Source organism: Coenobita brevimanus, chromosome 108 (assembly GCF_032717465.1).
Source record: "Coenobita brevimanus isolate Jiangsu-jjx chromosome 108, ASM3271746v2, whole genome shotgun sequence".
Lineage (NCBI taxonomy): Eukaryota > Metazoa > Arthropoda > Malacostraca > Decapoda > Coenobitidae > Coenobita > Coenobita brevimanus.
Genome location: NC_137061.1, coordinates 8,736,698 through 8,755,679, shown reverse-complemented (window position 1 = coordinate 8,755,679; position 18,982 = coordinate 8,736,698). Strand labels below are relative to the sequence as shown.

The 18,982-nt window shown below is 42.9% G+C and overlaps 1 protein-coding gene across 1 annotated transcript in view; it reads left to right on the top strand.

Moving 5' to 3' along the window:
- The first annotated feature begins 592 nt into the window (after positions 1-592).
- LOC145416953 (uncharacterized) overlaps positions 593-18,982 on the top strand; it is a 66,364-nt gene continuing 47,974 nt past the window's right edge. The window contains exons 1-9 of the mRNA XM_080285804.1: positions 593-694; positions 2,798-2,858; positions 7,039-7,764; positions 11,487-11,642; positions 15,074-15,184; positions 15,939-16,095; positions 16,431-16,558; positions 16,927-17,083; positions 17,967-18,061. Of these exons, the coding sequence (XP_080141930.1) occupies positions 593-694; positions 2,798-2,858; positions 7,039-7,764; positions 11,487-11,642; positions 15,074-15,184; positions 15,939-16,095; positions 16,431-16,558; positions 16,927-17,083; positions 17,967-18,061 (1,693 nt within the window). The remainder of the gene's footprint in view (positions 695-2,797; positions 2,859-7,038; positions 7,765-11,486; positions 11,643-15,073; positions 15,185-15,938; positions 16,096-16,430; positions 16,559-16,926; positions 17,084-17,966; positions 18,062-18,982) is intronic.

Sequence of the window (18,982 nt, the reverse complement as noted above, 5' to 3'; positions counted from 1 at the left end):
ACACATCTATCTATCTATATCGTTCTTCATCTATCTATTAAACCTTTGCTATATCGAACTAAATGGGGGAAAATGACTATATAGCCAATAGTTTCACATGAAGACGTTCGATAAGGGCCTGCTATACAGAACCTGGAGCTGATATATATTTAAGATGGTTCGGTTGATGCCCCAGATAGGAAAAGTTATAAAATGACTATACTTCATAACTGTATGGGTTTTGTCTGTGTTCCTCGATAAATTATAGATAAAGACGCATTGAAGAACCGTAATATCAGTAGACAGTAATAAACCGAAGAGGAAATACAACAAGAAATGGATTTTACCTACCTTGTGACTTCGGACCTCTTCCACATGCTCATTGGCTCCACCTGCTACTGGCTGCTCCACGTCCGGTCCACTTGTACACTACACCGATCATAAACACTTAAAAGTACAATAATTATAGCACAGTAACTTCGAACAGTTTTTTCTCCACATGTCCACACACCGTCCACTTAGTCTTCAGCGTCACTCAAGTTACATTCACGTCTCTTACAACTACACTATTTCCACCGTATTAAGTTTTTTTTCAACTTATTCCAAGTCAACGATGTCATTTGGTGGTTTTGGGGTAACTTTTGCTATCACTTCGGGAGAGAGGCCTGGAGCAGCTGTTCCAGGCCTCTCTCCTAAGGTATTAATTAAGCCACAGGTAAGCCAGAACAAGCAGGTGACATCTTTGACATGGAATAAGTTAGAAAAATGTAAAAACGGTGTAAATTATTTAGTTATAAGAGACGTGAATGTAGCCTAGGTGAAGATTAAGCAGACAGTGTGTGGACATCAAGGAATAGCTTTCTTCCCCTCCTGATCCTCGTCCTCCATCGCCCTGCACGTGGTTATTCAGTCTGCCGCCGAGTCTGCTTCTTACATTGACATTTGTTCGAGCAGAATTCGATCGGTGGGTGTAAAAGGCTCGATTTGGAGGAGGTTCCATTTCGATTGAGAGAAGATTTACTTACATGTCTACCTATGTATCTATCCTAAACACACACACACACACACACACACACACACACACCGTTATCATCATCCTACCCTAATATGCTTTTAACAAGAATGGATTTGTCAGTACCTAGAAGCAGGGAAATGGCAACACGAAAATTAAGAGAAACTATCACCAGAATACACAGTGAAATGAACCATGCTTGGCATCATTCGTCATTCATACAGCGTGCGTCACTGTGTACACGCTTTCTAACACATACACACACACACACACACACACACACACACACACACACACACACACCTTGTCTCTACTTGTCTGTCTCATTAACGCACACATCTTAAACCGTCACACTGAAATAGTATGAATCGCGTATGTATGGATATTTATGCTTGTGATGAGGAGTCAGGATTCCGTGGGCTTGAATGGTGAGTGAATGAGTGTGTGGTCCATTCAATTGGTCAGACTTGTGGTTAATTTCTACTTCTATCAATTTTTGTTCCTTGTTCTTGGACGTTACCTCACCTCATCCTTAGGTGAGGAAGATTCTGGATGATGATGATAATGGTGATGTTATTGTTGTTACTGATGATGATGGCTGATGATGATATTGTTGTAGTTGTGGTTGTTGTTGATGATGATGATGATGATGATGAATTTAATAATCGTGCTGTCGTGTCCATAGTATCTGACATATTATGGTTGGTACAGAAGATTCTTAACGCCTATTCCTTAGCGATTTATTTCCGATCTCCTACTTTCTCTTTCATGTGTAGCTACGTAATACCAACACATTTTGCATCACTAAAATACAAGATAATTAATGTGTGTTGTTCAGGATAAGTCGGTGAGGAAGAGGAGTTAGCAATCAATAAAGCAAAATAGAAATACGGAACCACAATACAAACTGCACAATACCTCACAACACTCACACACACCATCAGGCTACCCTCTGTCCAAATCACCCTTCAACCTCTTCAGTCCTTACAGTTCACTTTCACCCACATCCCACTCCCTCGTCATCCCCATCACGATTTTCTTCACTTTCGCTGCCATCATCAGCATCATCATCACCATCATCGTCGTCATCGGCATCATCATCATCATCATCATCATCACTTCCTTTTTTTCTGCCCAGGCTCAAGGTTTCTTTGCCCTCCCCTCCTCTCCGCGTCATCACTATTTCGTACTGCCATCATCACTTCTTGTACCGTCAGTATAATCCCCACATCATTACATGCAGCATCACCATCATCGTCATCAGTATCATCATATCCTGTATTCATCATTATTACAGCCTGGCATCGTCACTGTCATCTTCACCAACTCTCACTCTTCCTCTGACCTCTTCCAAGAAACAATTTTGAGATTCCACTTCTCTGTATCATGCTGGAGAGGAGCGTCGTAATGTGGTGGAACAGATATAGCCGGGCGATTCCTCTGCCCAGTTATATAAACGTTCCTCACCCCCTATCACCAGAAAGGATGATGGTGGACTGCATGAGATGGGTGACTAAAGCCTGCAGTCCACGGGGTTCACGTCCAAATGAAGATGCGGTCAAGAGAACAATAATACCCCACACCACGACAACAACACCCACACCACGACGACAAACCAACCACACCACGACAACAGCAACACCCACACCACGACAACAACACCAACACCACGACATCAACACCAATCACACCACGACAACAACACCAACACCACGACATCAACACCAACCACACCACGACAACAACACCCACACCTCTTGACTGCTACTATCGCTTTTTTAAATAATTTTCTTTCCTCTCCCACAGTGTCGACCGCCATTGCTGCTGCTGGTGTCTTTACTGGCTGTGGTTCCCGCCCTCACATCAGGTACGGTTCATACCCCTTTATTGCACCAACCAAGATCAAAGTAATTCTCTTGATCTTGGCACCAACTTGTTAATACTCGGTGGTCTGTCTTATTTTCTAACCTTTTCAATGCGATTTTATTCAGTTTAGGAGTGTTTTTTTTTTTCTGATACGGAGGGTTAGATAGCTCTCATTAATCCCTCACTTACCTGTCCAGTCAGGTACGTAAATTAAAGGTAGTGACATGAAATCGATTGGTATGTGGCCACCCTTTACAGGATTAAGACGTCTGGCAATAGATCGACATTTGCTGTATTTTATTAGTAGTCAGTACAGCCAAAGTATATTCCTAGGGGCACTGACAGACTTCACCTTATTATGGTTAAGTACCATACATACAATAGACAGTACAAGGAAGTATATCGTCAGTCAGATAATATAGTCATTTTAAGAAGTATTGGCAGCGCACATAACCCAGTCAGATTAATGTGTTTGTGTTTTCATGAAAGAAGGTAAAAGATTATTGACGTACTGGTATTTGTTAATGACCTTGGCTCCAGGGAACAAAAACTTACGAACGAACGCGTAGTTAGGATGAAAGTCACGATGTAGTTAAGAAATTTTAGCCAGTGTTAAAAATAGCTGTAGTGGGATCCTGTTTTCCACTTCCTGTCCTTGATTCATTTCGTAAACAAACACCGAGCCTTTTCGTGCGAGTTACGCCTTGGGTTATGTAGTTAATTTCCTTCCACTGCAACGACCTCTCTTAGCAGTGATACACAGTGAGGTCACCATTTTAGGGAATCCACCTCAAAATTCAAGTGTAAATCAAATAAGAATGACCCAAAAAAATCTAGAAAAAAAAATCCAGCTTCTTGTGCAGCGTCTTTCATTTAGATTTTGCACAGTATTGACGGAGTGTTTCGTTGCCTTAAGTCCTATTCTTCAACCTCTCTTCACGGCTGTACAATAGGGCTTGTGTTAAGGAAGCTTCCTAACACCTCTTCCTAAGCGATTTATTTTGCTTACTATTCTTTACTATCCTCTTCTGCATTATTTAATCACTCAAATATCACCTTACTCTTAATAAACAAAGTACAAAATTACGAGTATATTAACCGGCCGTAACCAAAAATAAATCGCAAAGGAACAGGTGCCAGGGAGCCTTCTTAAGCGACGAGAATAGAGCCTTGGAGATGACAGGTTGCACAAGACTCACGTTCCCTCGATAAACTAAGGCCCGGATTCTGTGTCAGGTTTTTGTGAGCGCGAAATACGAACACGCCTCCCGCCCAGAAAACTCCAAGGTCGGTACGTGTCGGGGTAGTGGCGCTTATTTTAACTGGATATTTAGGGGACAGTGTTAGGTGACATTAGACAATGTTAGGTGATATTCAGGGGACAATGTTAGGTGAGTCATAGGAGCACACATAGCTTTATTCCTTACCCCCTTCAGTGCTATGACGCCTTGTTACCTGCTCGAGACGACAGGTGTGTGAGAGTGATATGTGTTTACCTTCTTTCTTTTTTTTAATTTCTTATCGTTGTTGTATCTGGAGACAAGTTCGGATTAGTCCATCACCCCACACATGCTAGCAAAGGTTTAGGCACCATCTTACGCAGTCCTACACCTCACTCCACCACACTTACACCACCCCACACTTAGACTAAATCCCACCTCATCACAACACATCACGCCACATCCATCCATTCCCTATCAGATTCACTCCACACCACACGCACATAAGCCACACACCACAACACTACACCACACACACTCCACCCCAAGAGGCACAGCACACCACAATCACACCACAGCACTACACCACACACACTCCACCCCACGACACACACCACTCCACAATCATACCACAGCACTACACCACACACACTCCACCCCACGACACACACACAATACCACAATCACACCAAAGCACTACACCACACACACTCCAACCCACGACACACACCACACCACAATCACACCACATCAAACTCACACATACCTGATTCAACCAGATCACCATCCGGCAGGTAGGCATCATGTGGGTGAGTGTAGTGTAACATAGTGCCAAATGCTGTGTCTTCGCGCTACCTCGAATGATACTATAGTTTGGAATATTCAGTAAAAGTTCCCCCAGAGCTAATTATAATCATCTGGCTGTAGCAAAAACAAAACTGATAAGCGATAAGCAGAATGGAGCACACAATAGCAGAAAAGATAGAACTAAATAAATGTCTTAAGTGGTTTACGGTAATCAAACATCTTCTCTGTGGTCCGGTCAGTACTTTTTCCTTAATCCTTTGACTCCAAGATGTAATTTGTATCTTTATTAACAAGCGTCTGACGATTTTATTTAAGTTTGAAGAGACTCCTCGGGCTGAATGGGTTAAAACTACTACTGTAAATGTTCTTTTGTTCATAAACAGTGACGAAAGGGCAGCTACGATGAATGAGTGCGTTTGTATGTATGTATGTAGCCTATGTATGTATGTATGAAATTACGCATGTATGTATGTACGTGTGAAATTATGCATGTATGTATGTATGTATGTGTGTATGTTATATTGTATGTATGTATGTATGTATGTATGTTTATATGAATTTATGTATGTATGAATGTATGTATGTTTTATTGTATGTTCAGTATGTATGAATGTAAGTATGTTTTATTGTATGTATGTATGTGTCTATGAATTTATGTATGTATGAATGTATGTATGTTTATATGAATGTATGTGTGTTTTATTGTATTTATGTATGAATTTACGTATGTATGTATGTATGAATGTATGTATGAATTTATCCATGTATGTATTTATGTATGTTTTATTGTAATCTATCAAAGTTCAGGGGTCAAAGGTCAAGGTCAGAGTTCAGGCTTGAGGTCACTGGGTTCTCTTTACACTTTGTCAAGTTACCTGTAGATAAAGATGTTTTTTTACCTCGTGACTGGTGACTATACTGGGAAAGAATATCAGAAGTGCCACGTAATCCTACCTTACTGTGAGGACTTGTGCCTTCCTTCTTTCCTTCCTGCCTTCTTCCTTCCTTCCTTCCTTCATTGCAAGTCAGGCATAGGAGAAGGACCCTCTCTCTCTCTCTCTCTCTCTCTCTCTCTCTCTCTCTCTCTCTCTCTCTCTCTCTCTCTCTCTCTCTCTCTCTCTCTCTCTCTCTCTCTCTCTCTCTCTCTCTCTTTTAATCCACGGGGAAGCTTCAAGGTTGCCAGTCATCCTTCCCGGCTTCTGGCTACGATGAGATGCACAAAACTTACGATGAAATTCCTGTCGTAACTAAAATATGTCTTTGTAATGAAGATGAGGGAACGAGTAAGAAGGAATTTGAGATGTGGGAAAAATTTAAACTTTTTTTTGACGTTTCTGCTAAAGTAATATTCTCTCTCTCTCTCTCTCTCTCTCTCTCTCTCTCTCTCTCTCTCTCTCTCTCTCTCTCTCTCTCTCTCTCTCTCTCTCTCTCTCTCTCTCTCTCATTTTGTTTATTCATCTCGCAACTAATATTTTTTTCCTTTTCCCTCTTTTTTTTCTTTTTTTTATCGAGGACTCGTATTCTCACCGGAAGAGGAAGATCCCTAACACCTATCCCTGAGCGATTTATTTTATTTGTTACACCTTGCTGTCCTCTTCTGTGTTACATAAATCCTTCCAGTATCGCTATACACTGCGCTAATAATTGACAAAAGGACATTAACCACCCAACCCAAAAATAAAATCGCTGAAAAGGAGGTGTTAGGGAGTTTCCTTGACCAACGAGACTTCGAATCAAGGTGTCAAATGCAAAATAAATATCTAGGAAGAAGTTGTTAGGAATCTGGTGTTCAGTGTTTGCTTGGTGATAGAGAGGGACGCCTTCACGTGGTGGCGCTGATATGGCCGGGCGATTTAGAAGCTCAGTTACAGAAAAGTCCCTCACCTCTTTCCCTAACCCCCGAAAGGAGGATGGTGGACTGTGGGAAAGGGAGCTTCAGCCTGCAGTCCACTAGGTTCACCTTCAAATGAGCCAGTAATCAGAGCAATAATAGTGTTTGAGTTGATTGGTGAAATGGCAGAGGACAGGGCGACATGGAGACGATTTGTTTGTGTCCACCCCGTACGGGATTAGGGCGTTTGGCAGTAGATAGATAGATAGACAGCTGGTTGGTGCTCCTAGCGTTACTGATGACGACCCGCACTGTCTCATAAGGTAGCGGAGAACCTGCACTTGAGGGGAGCCATATACAAGATCACGGCAGCGGTGTTGATGCTGGAAGTGGCAGAGAGGTGGAAGGCGGCAGAGAGAGGGAAGGTGTCAAAGAACTGGATGGTGGCAGGACTGTGGAAGGTGGCAGACTATTGGAACACGGCAGACATATGGAGGATGGTAGAGGATTGGCAAGTGGCAAAGAACTGGATGGTGGTATAAAACTGGATGCTGGCACAGACATGGAAGGTGGCAGAGAACTGGAAGGTAGCAGACAAATAGAAGACAGCAGACAGACTGAAGGTGACAGAGAACTGGCAAGTGACAGAGAGCCTGACTTCACGTCTTTACATGCGAAGCACCTGGCCCCCCGTGGTGTGACTACTGATACACCACCCCTGAGTTACTCCTTAGTGTCCAGTACAACAATAACCTATTCCGGGAAGGTCAAGGCTGGTGGACATATGAAAAGCGGAAGCCGACGGAGCAGATCATCAGCCTCAACCACAGTCACGCCAGCAAGCACTAAAGGCCACCGTCCAAACCCTGTAGCACACGCAACAACAGGACATGCATTTAAAACAAAGTCCCCTCTTTTAAAAGTGATCGATGGCTCTCGCCACACTTCTGGCAGCGTTGATGACGACACGCCTGACTTGTTCCGGCGGCGCAGACAAGAAAACGGAGGATCTGAGATGAGTGCATTTGGCACCATGTTTTTGCAATGGAGTAAGGCTACTGTAGGGCACCTCACTGTGTGTATGTGTGGGAGACTGGCACAGCATGAAGGCGAAGAAGTTGTCGGAAGCCTCGCCTTACTGACACCCTGCACTTCTTTTGGGTCTGCACAATACTTTTGATTCTTTTGATTTTTCTGAATTCATTACAATTGCACACATTGCGGCATGTGAAAGTGTTCGCATTCTGTTGATTTTATCAGATGCACATAGACACGGATAATACTTATGACAATCTTCTCCATTGCGTAACAGAAACAGTGCTGTGTGCCAATCGTTTTTCTGCATATAATACATACAAGAACGTAGCCAAAAAAAAAAAGGGGGGGGGGAGTATTGGGGGTGATCCCCCCTCCCCTGTTGAGAATTTACAGGCCCAATTTTGTAAATAAGAGTATTTGTTACAAAGCATCCTAACGCCCCCTTCATATCCCTGCAAAGCACTGGCACACAGATGGAGAATTCCTATGATACACAAGAATTCCTCAAACACAAAAGGGGTCCCATCGGACTATCCACTCTTCACCAGGAAGGCACAGTTTAAGAAGACAAATGATTCCAATTGTGGGGAAAAATGCCTACCAATGCAATGGAGAGTCCTTAGTCATTTGATAAATTAGTGAAAGAAATTGAGAGCTTGATTTATTACAGAATTTCACATCTTCATTTTCTGCGAATATGACCATACGTTCCACCACCAACCTTGGGCCTCGCTACACCATGGTTGGAGTCGAATATATTTTGATGCAACTGTCCGATCGTGTGGGTCGGGGTAAAAGTTGTAAGAATATCCACTTCATTAGGTCACTTTCTGGCCATTTATGTTGATCATTGCCAGGTATGATGTGGGTGGCAGGGAGAAACAAAATGCCCAGAATGTGGCCCAGTGAAATGATGTGTTCTTATTCTTTTACCCCACCCTGTATGATCAGACATTTCGCATTAGAGTGAGGGTCGAGTTATGGGTGACATGGGAGGGTTCCAAGCACCTTTCCCTTAGCGATTTAGGCTACATAATGCACCTTAATAATTATATATTCTGGTATTAATTTATTTTGCAACAGTAACGTACAGGAGGATTATTAATGTGTAAAATGGAAAATAAATCACTGAGGAAGAGGTGCCACGGAATCTCTTATGCCTACCATACAGCCCTGCATCTGATTTCTACCTGAAGATGGTGAAGCCCTTACTCCTCCCCAGGGATGCCGTGAAGCCCAGCATGGTGTTGTTGTTTATACACTGGTATCGTCTGCACTGTTTAATAATTACCCACCTCATTTCTCACTTCACTGTAATCATCTAATGTATATCTGTATAGAAGTATATTTAAGTAAAAATTTCTGTTTAAACTTTGTATTTTTCTTTTTTAATTTGTGTTTCAGAATATGCACTAGACATTCCTCCTCCTAATGCGAAGAAATTATTATCCTGATCTGTTATTGTTAGTCATTATTGTTCTCATTTGCGATAGATGATAGAGAAGGATTCCATATCAATATATCATGTTGATCGAATGTATATACGGTGGTTATTTTCATACACCCAAAAAATAGTGTAAGGCTCGTATTCCCGTTGGATCTCTTGTCTCCCTAGCACCTCTTCCTTACCGATTTATTTTTGGATACGGCTGGATAAAATGATCTTGCACGCTCTATATGCAGAGTATTGTCATATCAGAATTATTTAAATAACACAGAAGAGGAGTGCAAGGTGTAATAAGCAAAATAAATCGGCTAGGAAGAGGTGTAATGGAACTTCCTTAACTGACGAGGGCCTAACTCTTTCAAGACGCGTGAAATCTTAACTAGTCTCTTCTTTCTTCAGGTGATTCTGTTCAGCTTAGGGGAGACTTGTAGTGAAGAGGTTAATCGCTTCAACCCCGTGATATAGAGAGTGAGGTGTCTAGAAATCACTTGGGGTATCTTGCGTGTTGCGGGGACGGCTCAGTCTTCTTGTGTAGGAGTGGGTGAGGCAGTAGGAGTAGGAAATGAATAAATAATGCAGGATAAACCTTGATTTTGTTGACCAATCCGTCCTCTCAGAACACGGGAAATTGCCCAGGGGGATGGAAGAGGAGCATTATAGACTATCCTTTATTTTACTGAATTAATTTTCCTTCTTTCATATGATGTAATTCAATCGAGGACAGATATTTATGAGAGAAGGAGTTAATGGAGACTATACTCGACACCTCCCGCGTGATAATTCCCTCAAAAACTGAATGCAAGTCTAGTGGCAGCGAGAATAAAACCAAACATCATTCCTCTTTGCATCTGTCCATTTATTTCTGCCTCTGTCTCTTAAGTACTAGACGTATTATTCTTTCTTTATGTGGTTGGAGAGTTGCCTGGTGCTGGAGGATAGGATGACGTGTAGGATAGATTTTTGTTTTTGTTTTTTTAAGTTCCTTCTGTATATTGATTTCGTTTTGTACCATAAGACATTTTTTAAAATTCATTTTCTTTCTTTCTCTCGTCTTTTTTTTTATTTCCCTTTCCTTTTTTATTCTTTTCTTTCTTGTTCCTTCTTTCTTTCTTTTCTCATTTCTTTTTTTTCTTTTTTTCTCATGACGATAATCCCTAGCTCCTTTCAGTTCAGTTGATGGTCATGTACAGTTAGAAAGGAGAGTTGATTTGTCTAGTAACCAAGGAGACTCATTTACCTCAGAATTAAGGTTCACTGAATTTCATGCCACCCCATCTTAGCTGTCAAATTGCTGAAGTGACCCAGTTCCGTCCGGTGAAAACAAACGGACTATAGCAATTTTTAGTGTCATTCTTAGCGATATATTAGCAAGTTTACCATATTTCTTAGTAAGAGTCTAGCATTATTATTCCTGATGTTTTAGGAATTTTCAAAGTATATTTCCCTATGTTTTCGCGACTGCAGCATTTTTCATAGCTCTGTATTAGTGACTTTAGCATATTTCTTAGCGATATTTTAGTCATCATCATCATCATCATCATCATCATGACCTCCTTTCTTACCCTAGGGCAGGGTGAGGAGTAGCAACGTCCAGACAGCCAAGTTTGCCCATTTCACTGGGCCACGCTGCCATTAACTCATCATTCAAGCCCACGGAATCCTGGCACCATCAGCTAGGCCAAAAAATTTTCACCACGTTCTGTAGCTTCTCATAAACGTATCTGATTTAGTGGTATTTGATAAAGTTTAGCAGATTTCTTGGCGATTGTGTTGTAATGTTATTCTTCAACAGTTTTCTGGCTTTTCCTTTACACTCTCTTGACAAAAATTTTCTTAGCACTTTTTGAGAGCTATTTATTTTAACATATAAACACTTTTTCTGGACATGTTTGTATTTAGTGACGTCTGAACACTTTTGCCAGGAAGATCAGCACAGCACCTGCCTAGAGAGTTAATTTTATCGGCATTTATAATTAATTTTGACGGCACGTTTTCCTGATGTATGCGATCTGATGGGTTAAGACACTAATTGGGTGAGGTCCATAAGGGTTTACATCAAAGGAATGGTTAGAATCTAATATCTGGAGAATTTCACTTAGAGGAGAGCATTCAAACATCCATTCTAGAGGTTTTGGCGCTTAAGGATATTCACAAAGCCACTTTATCGCAATTATTTCTATTTTTTTTTTTTTTTTTTTTTTTTTTTTGGTAGCGGGTTTCGTGTTCTAGGGATATTTAAAAAGCCACTTTATCGTCATTGATTAATTTTGTTTCTCGTCTCCGCAGCCCAGTGCTTCGGCGGGACTCGAACCCTGGAAAAGACAGTTGGTATGCGGTTCGCGGAGCCGTCGCAGCCGCTGTTGAGGGACCAGGGGGCGGCCATCACCAGCGAGTGTTCCAGCATCTGTATGAACACACCATCCTGTCAGGCCTTTGCCATCAGTGAGTTAATAGTGGCAGTCTGGTTGCCTTACTGTTAGTCTTCTTTTTATCTCTTTCTTTTGTCTATATGTCTTCTTATTTTTCTTTTTCTTTTCTTTCTATCACCATGCCTTTTTTTCTTCTTTTTTATCTTCTTCTTCTTCTTCTTCGTGTTCTTTATTCTTTCTCTTTCTTTTCCTTTAGTCTCTTCTTCTTCCTGCTCTTGTTGATAGTGTTTCTTTTTCTGTTATTATTGTTATTATTACTGCTGCTACACATTCACGGTAGTGTGGAGGGGGGGGGGCAAATTTTGAAAGAGATTGTGAAGGTTTTACCAAAGCAGTGAGTGGAAAGAAAGACGTCACCACATACTGTAGGTAAGGCACTCAGTCTTTGTGTGTGTGTGTGTGTGTGTGTGTGTGTGTGTGTGTGTGTGTGTGTGTGTGTGTGTGTGTGTGTGTGTGTGTGTGTGTGTGTGTGTGTGTGTGTGTGTGTGTGTGTGTGTGTGTGTGTGTGTGTGTGTGTGTGTGTGTGTGTGTGTGTGTGTGTGTGTGTGTGTGTGTGTGTGTGTGTGTGTGTGAGTGTGTTCCTTCGCTTTTTCACATATCAACACACGGTACCTACATTCCTACTTCGCTTTCTCACACACACTCTAACCAACTTCCTTCCCTCCCATCCTCACACACTTTTTCCTTTTTCAAATGATCTTTTTCTTCTCTTTCCACATGCCACGTCCTTCACTCACTGGGTCCTGTTCTTCGTCAGTTCATGTAGTTTCATAGAGTCCATACCTCACTCTCTCTCACCCATTTTCTTGCTCCAAACATCGACTACATCAATTTGCACCTTGGGGAAAAAGAGTTCTGTTATTAGGAAGGAAACATAAATAGTTAAGTGTCCCCTCCTCCATCTCTCTCTCTCTCTCTCTCTCTCTCTCTCTCTGTTCGTGTCAGCTCAGGGTCGGACGGGGATAAAACCTCAAAGGGGGGGGGAACAGGTGGCGGGGCGGGGGGGGGAAGGGGGTCTGTGGACAGGTAAGAGTAAGAGTGGGGACAGGTGACCCCGATGTATTTACGCCCTTGACGATCCCCCCCTCCATCCCATCAAGCCGCCCTTTCTCCACCCCTACCCTCCCCCAACTCTCACTTCATGCCCTCAACTCTCACTTCCCCCCATTCCTCCCCCTCTCCCGCATTCACTTCTCTCTTACTCTTGTTTTCACCCCGCCTCTCCTACTTTTTCTCACCCCTGTTCATTTCCCTCCCCACTCTACTCACCTTCCTCTTCCTCTTCCTCTCTCTTACTTTCCCCCTTCCTCCTCTTACTTCCTTCCCTCTCCCACTCTGATGTCCCTCCTACTCCTCCTCCTGCTTTTTCCTCCCTCCATCTCTCCTCCACCCCTCCCCCACTTTCTTTCCCCTTTCCGTCTCTCTTCTCATTTTCCCCTCCCTCTTTCCTACTTTCCTCTCCCTCTCTCTCTTTCCTAACCCCCTCTTACTTCTCCCTCACCCGTTCACTTCCTTCCTCTCTCTTTCCCTCCCTCATTCCTCTCTTTTTCCTCCCTCTCCCCCTCCTCTAACTTCCCTTCCTCTCTCCCTCTTTCACTTCCCTCTTTCATTCTTCTTCCTCCCTCCTTTCTCTCCCTTTCCCTCCTTTATACTTCCATTTCACCCCCTCAGCTCCTCTCACGTTCCCTTCCTTCGCTCTTACATGCTCCCTCTCCCCTCTCACTCCCCACTTTCCTCCCAGCCTCTCCTTAGACTCACTGCATATATATTCACTACTATTTATTCGTGGTCTTAGGAGGCTCCCTCGTCTCTTTCCTTATCAGAATATTATCAGTCACACACTATAATCCATTCTTTTAGCCCTAGGTTCATATGAAATGCGAACCCGGTGGACTGCAGGATGAAGTTGCCCCATTTCCCACAGTCCACCATCCTCTTTTCGGGGGATAGGGAGGAAGTTGAGGGGCGTTTGTTGTACCAGGAAGTTGAGCTGGAAGGTTATGTCGATGCCACCACGTGAAGGCAGGAAAGAATCTAAATATCACGGAGTTTTGAAGTATATTTTATTGTCTGTGTTGAGTGTTTTCCCGTGAGATGGAGCCAAGAATTTCGCAGGCATCAGTGATCAGAAAATGTGGCTCATCTCACCAGGCACTCCTTTGATTGCTTTCCTACTTACTTGCCTTTTATTTCTTAATTCTGACTACCACCTGCCTTCTTTATCATTGGAAGGAAGAGTTGTGATGATGATGATGATAATGATGATGATGATGAGGAGGAGGAGGAGGAGGGCTGTGACATGAATGGGTTGGGATACAAGTGTGATGATGATGATGATGATGATGATGATGATGGCTGTGTGACATGTATGGGTGGGGATACAAGTGATGATGATGATGATGATGATGGTTTGAGACAGGTGTAGGGGGTTTAGTAAGATGCTGCTGCTGATGATGATGGTTATGGGACAGTATGGGTGTGTATACAGGTGTGTCTGCATTCTCACCTGCCCTTCCCACAGTTGCCAGGTGTTACGCTGTCCTTCCCAGCTGAGGCAGTTTGAGGTCACACTTTCTGTCCTCCCTGTTACATTACCAGCTTGTGATTAGAGTCCCTCGTTACTAGTCCCTTATTCCACACCGTTACATTCCTACACCAGCTTAACACCACATCGCCTTCACACACTACTAAAACACCAGGCTACTCCATCACACCACTAGATCTTCCAAAACAACACATCACAACAGCACACTCTTACATCACTATAGCACCATATTCCTTTGATACAATTAGATATGCAGTATATTCCACCATAACACCATATTCCTACACCACACCACTATAGCAGGTCACTACACTCACACACTTCCACAACACCACTGAATACCACCACCACACCACCACACTGCCACCACAATCCCACGGTACGAGGTCCTTGTTTCACTATACATTTAACCACAACAGCACAACACCACACTCATAAACTACCACACCACCAACACCACCACTGTAGTCCCACACCACTCGATTCTTATTCCAACACACAGCAACATATGACGAAGTTCATGATTGCAGTGTTCCATATTATAAATCTCTCTCTCTCTCTCTCTCTCTCTCTCTCTCTCTCTCTCTCTCTCTCTCTCTCTCTCTCTCTCTCTCTCTCTCTGCTGAGCCATCCTGTTACTGGTGTTATGTTGTTCTGCACTCCATGGGTGTGTGGGTGAGCAGACAGGTTGATGTGTGGGTGTGGGTGTGGGTATGAGTGTGGGTGTGGGTGGACGGATTGGTGTGTGTGTGGATGGGTGTCTGTAGGACTGGGATTATTAACTCTCAACCTTTACTTGTTCAGTCAGTTTAAAATATCAACGAAGTAGGGCTTATGTTGCTAGTAATTTTATATATAAGAACACCTATACCCACAAATACTCACCTTTCCTTTTACAGACTTCAAGAATTCGTCATGCGTCTCCTACGACCGTACCTCAGTGGGCAGGAGAAGGTCTTTGGTGCCCACGCAGGGGTTTAACTACTTCGAGAAAATATGTCTGAGTGGAGGTGAGAAATTGAAACGTCAAAGGTAGCAATGAAAAAATAAATAACGCATAAATAAAATACATGAAAGAAATAAATGAATAGATAAATGAGAGCATCAGTACTATATATATTTGAACTTGTTTCTGGTAGCGATGTAAGTGTTCATACTAACTCACACACACACACACACACACGCACACACGCACAGTGGTAACGTTCCCGCTTGCCAACTGATGGACGGGAGTTCGCGCCTCGCTCAGGTTGCGAAAAGTTTCACTGACGAAGTGGGTGGTTACTGTCCCCCTTGAGCAAGGGGACGGGTGTGTGCGTGTGTGAAGGTCACAGCCTTGCCCTTAGATCGGACTATATGAGCTCTCAGCTCCCTTCCGGGAGGGTAAAAGCTGACCATCACGACCATCAAGTGATCCTGACCGTTGAATTACACACACACACACACACACACACACACACACACACACACTTCTCAACCTTCACTCACCACATCCGCACACCCCCACATCACAACATCACCTTTCCACCTCACTAAATCATGACACCTGTACATCACTATATATTTATGTGACACTTTAAAGACAAAGGTTAGATGGATAACAGACACAGTTTTTTAACCCCTCACTGAACTACAATAATATTTGGGAGAATGAGAGACTAGTCCTTCGATAGTACTGGATTATGATTGATTGACTGATTGATCATTTAACAAGCTGACTAACTAGCTAATTGTTTCCCCGACCCTGACACTTCTAATCTCTAGTTGACTACGGTCGTCTTTGCGGCAACGAACGCCTGTGGTCCTTCGAGAGGGTACTGGACTCCTACCTTGAGGGCTTCGACAACAAAACCGTGAGGAATGTGGAGACGCGAGCTGAGTGCCTGAAGCTGTGCCTGACTGAGACGGAGTTCCAGTGCAGGTAAGGGGTTATGAGAGGCTTTGATTTATTTCTAAGATGGTGCAGAGGGACCCCTTCCTCCTAACCTCCTCATCGTTTTCTTCACTTCCTCCATTCCTATTTTCTTCACTACTTTCATTCATTCCTCTATTCACTCCCTCCATTCACTCTTCACTTCTTCCATTCCTTCCAGTTTCTTCATTTCTTCTATTCCTTCCAGTTTCTTCGCTTCTTCCATTCCTCCTCTTTCTCCTCACCTTCTCCACTTCCCATTCTACCAACATCCCATCCTTCCAACACCATCCCCTTCTTTATTTACCCTCGCCCATCTTGCTAACCCCCCACATCTCCTTCAGGTCTTGCGAGTACATGATTACGGAGAAGGTGTGTAATCTTAGCCCTGAGGATCGCCGCACCAAACCCACCTTTTTCGTGACCACACCTGGCTCCCTCGTGGACTACTTGGAGAACCAGTGCGTCAAGAGTGAGTACTAGCAATTTTCTTACGATCAAGTGTCTGTCGTAACTAAGAATGCATGCGTCAAGGGTGTGAATTAGGGATGATCTTACGATATGAAGTCTTGAACCTTAACACACATAGACACACACACAAACACACACACAATTTACGATTCACTTTTCACCTTAAGCTCATTTTATGTGACTATAACTTTCATCAAACCCTCTCGTTTTGAGGGGAACTCTTGTATTCCATTTCCGTAAAACCAGACGACTGATTGAACCAAGCGAAAATCATTGGACCCAGGCAGTGTTAATAAGACTTCCTTCGTCACTCCACGTGCTCTAATCATTCTCCCTAATTCTTTTCCTCTCCATCATTCTCCTCGCCAGGCCTTCCCGACTGTCGCTACGCTGTGAGGAACGACGCTATGGTAGTGTCAATGGATGCTCTGGAATTCGCCAACATCCAGAGCGACTGTGAGAGCCTCTGTGACAAGTCCCGCATCATGACGTGTCGATCATACACCTACGACCCGGCAGAGAAGAGGTGAGTCTGAGGATACTTGAGGTGGTAATTTGGTCACCTAACCTAACCTAACCACATCTAACCAAACGTAACCTAACCCAATTCTAACCTAACCTAACCTGAACTAACCTAACCTAACCTAACCTAACCTGAACTAACCTAACCTAACCTAACCTAACCAAAGCCAACTCAACCTAACCTAACCTAATCTAACTCAGCTTAAACTAATCCTTCACAATCCAGGCTGGCCATACCTAATCCAACCTAACCTAACATAACCTACCTCAAGGCTATATTTCCTTCACAGCTCTGAATATCACTCCTTCCTTCCTGGTTTATCTCCACGCATCCACCCTAATGTTCTTTTTTAGATGTTATCTTTCGCTGTGTGTTATATTCTAGTGTGCTTAGGATTTACTATAGTTCTTTCCTCTTAACTGGCTCAGATTTTCTTCCTTTGGCAGCTCATTTCACGCTGCTCAGCGGTAAAGCCAGTGCTATGGTACTACATCCTTTCATAGCACTTCTTTGCGATTAGCGTTGTATTTTGGTATTAATCTCCTACGACAGCTTAGCATTCAAGATGGAGAGATGGCAGTTTTAGGCCAAGTTAAAGTGAACAGAGCATAACGTCTTTTTGCATATGGGATGTTGATACTCTCTTGCATATGTAGTTCGCAATATAAATCAGAGCTATGTAAAGTGTCCCTATATTGCAGATTGTTCCATACATATAGAACACTTTGATAGAGCTTTGTAGAGCTTTAATAAACCTTTTCTTTTGTGCTTTTGTGTGGACTCGTCAGCGAAAAAAAAAATCATAAAGTAAGCTTCTTGTATACTACTTACGCCACAAAATACAAGAAACCAGACATTAATATACTTTCTTATATTTTCCTTGCAGATGTTACCTCTCCGGGGATGACTCCATCTCGCTAAACATGACGGTGCTGCCCCTCAAGATTGGTGTGGTGACGGGGGAGAAGCAGTGTACAGTTAGTGAGTAGAAGGAAGTGCAGTTGGGGGGACAAATGTTCACCTAATTGACTACTAACCTGACCTAACCTGACCTGACCTAAGTTAACCTAACCTAACCTAACCTAACCTAACCTAACCGAACCGAACCTAACCTGACCCAACCTAACCTGACCTGACCTGACCTGACCTAGCCTGACCTGACCTAGCCTGACCTGACCTAGCCTGACCTGACCTAGCCTGACCTGACCTGACCTGACCTGACCTAACCTAACCTAACATGACCTGACCTAACCTGACCTAACCTGACCTAAAATAACCTAACAACCTAGCCTAACCCACAGGGAAATGGGAGCTATCAGCACTCAAAATTCTCGTAGTATTAGCACAAATCGGGTTTAAAATTGAAAATAGAAAAAAAAATGACGTTATATCCACTCCTTGCCGTAAATAAGGACAGTACGATATCCGAGACGTCCATCTTTTAGCAGTGTTTGAAAAATTGCTTAATCTTGTTCTAATTTACGTTTCTCTTAAGCATAATATTGTCCAGCAAATACTTGATACTCTGTTGAAGTTACCTACATATGATATATACGCTAGAACTGCAAAAATTATTCATGTCGATACTTAGAATTTCCTTTAGGTCAAAACTGGCATATAGTCAATTTTTCACTTCTGCTTTTCACTTTACAGGCTAATGTTCGTAAGCTGAGAGAGGCTTGATACGTTTTTTTTGCCAATAGAATTTTTTTTTTTTTATGATACGTCAGGGAGGAAAGTGATCGACATGCCTTAAGTGTTAAGTAGACGCAGTGCAAGGGAAAGTAAAGTTGCATTCTCGGTTTATTGCTTTATTTACACTTCCAGCATCTTTGTTTTATCCTCCTCAGTATGGTAACATCTCTCTTTATTCTTGCTATCTCCAGGTGTCTTTTCTCAATA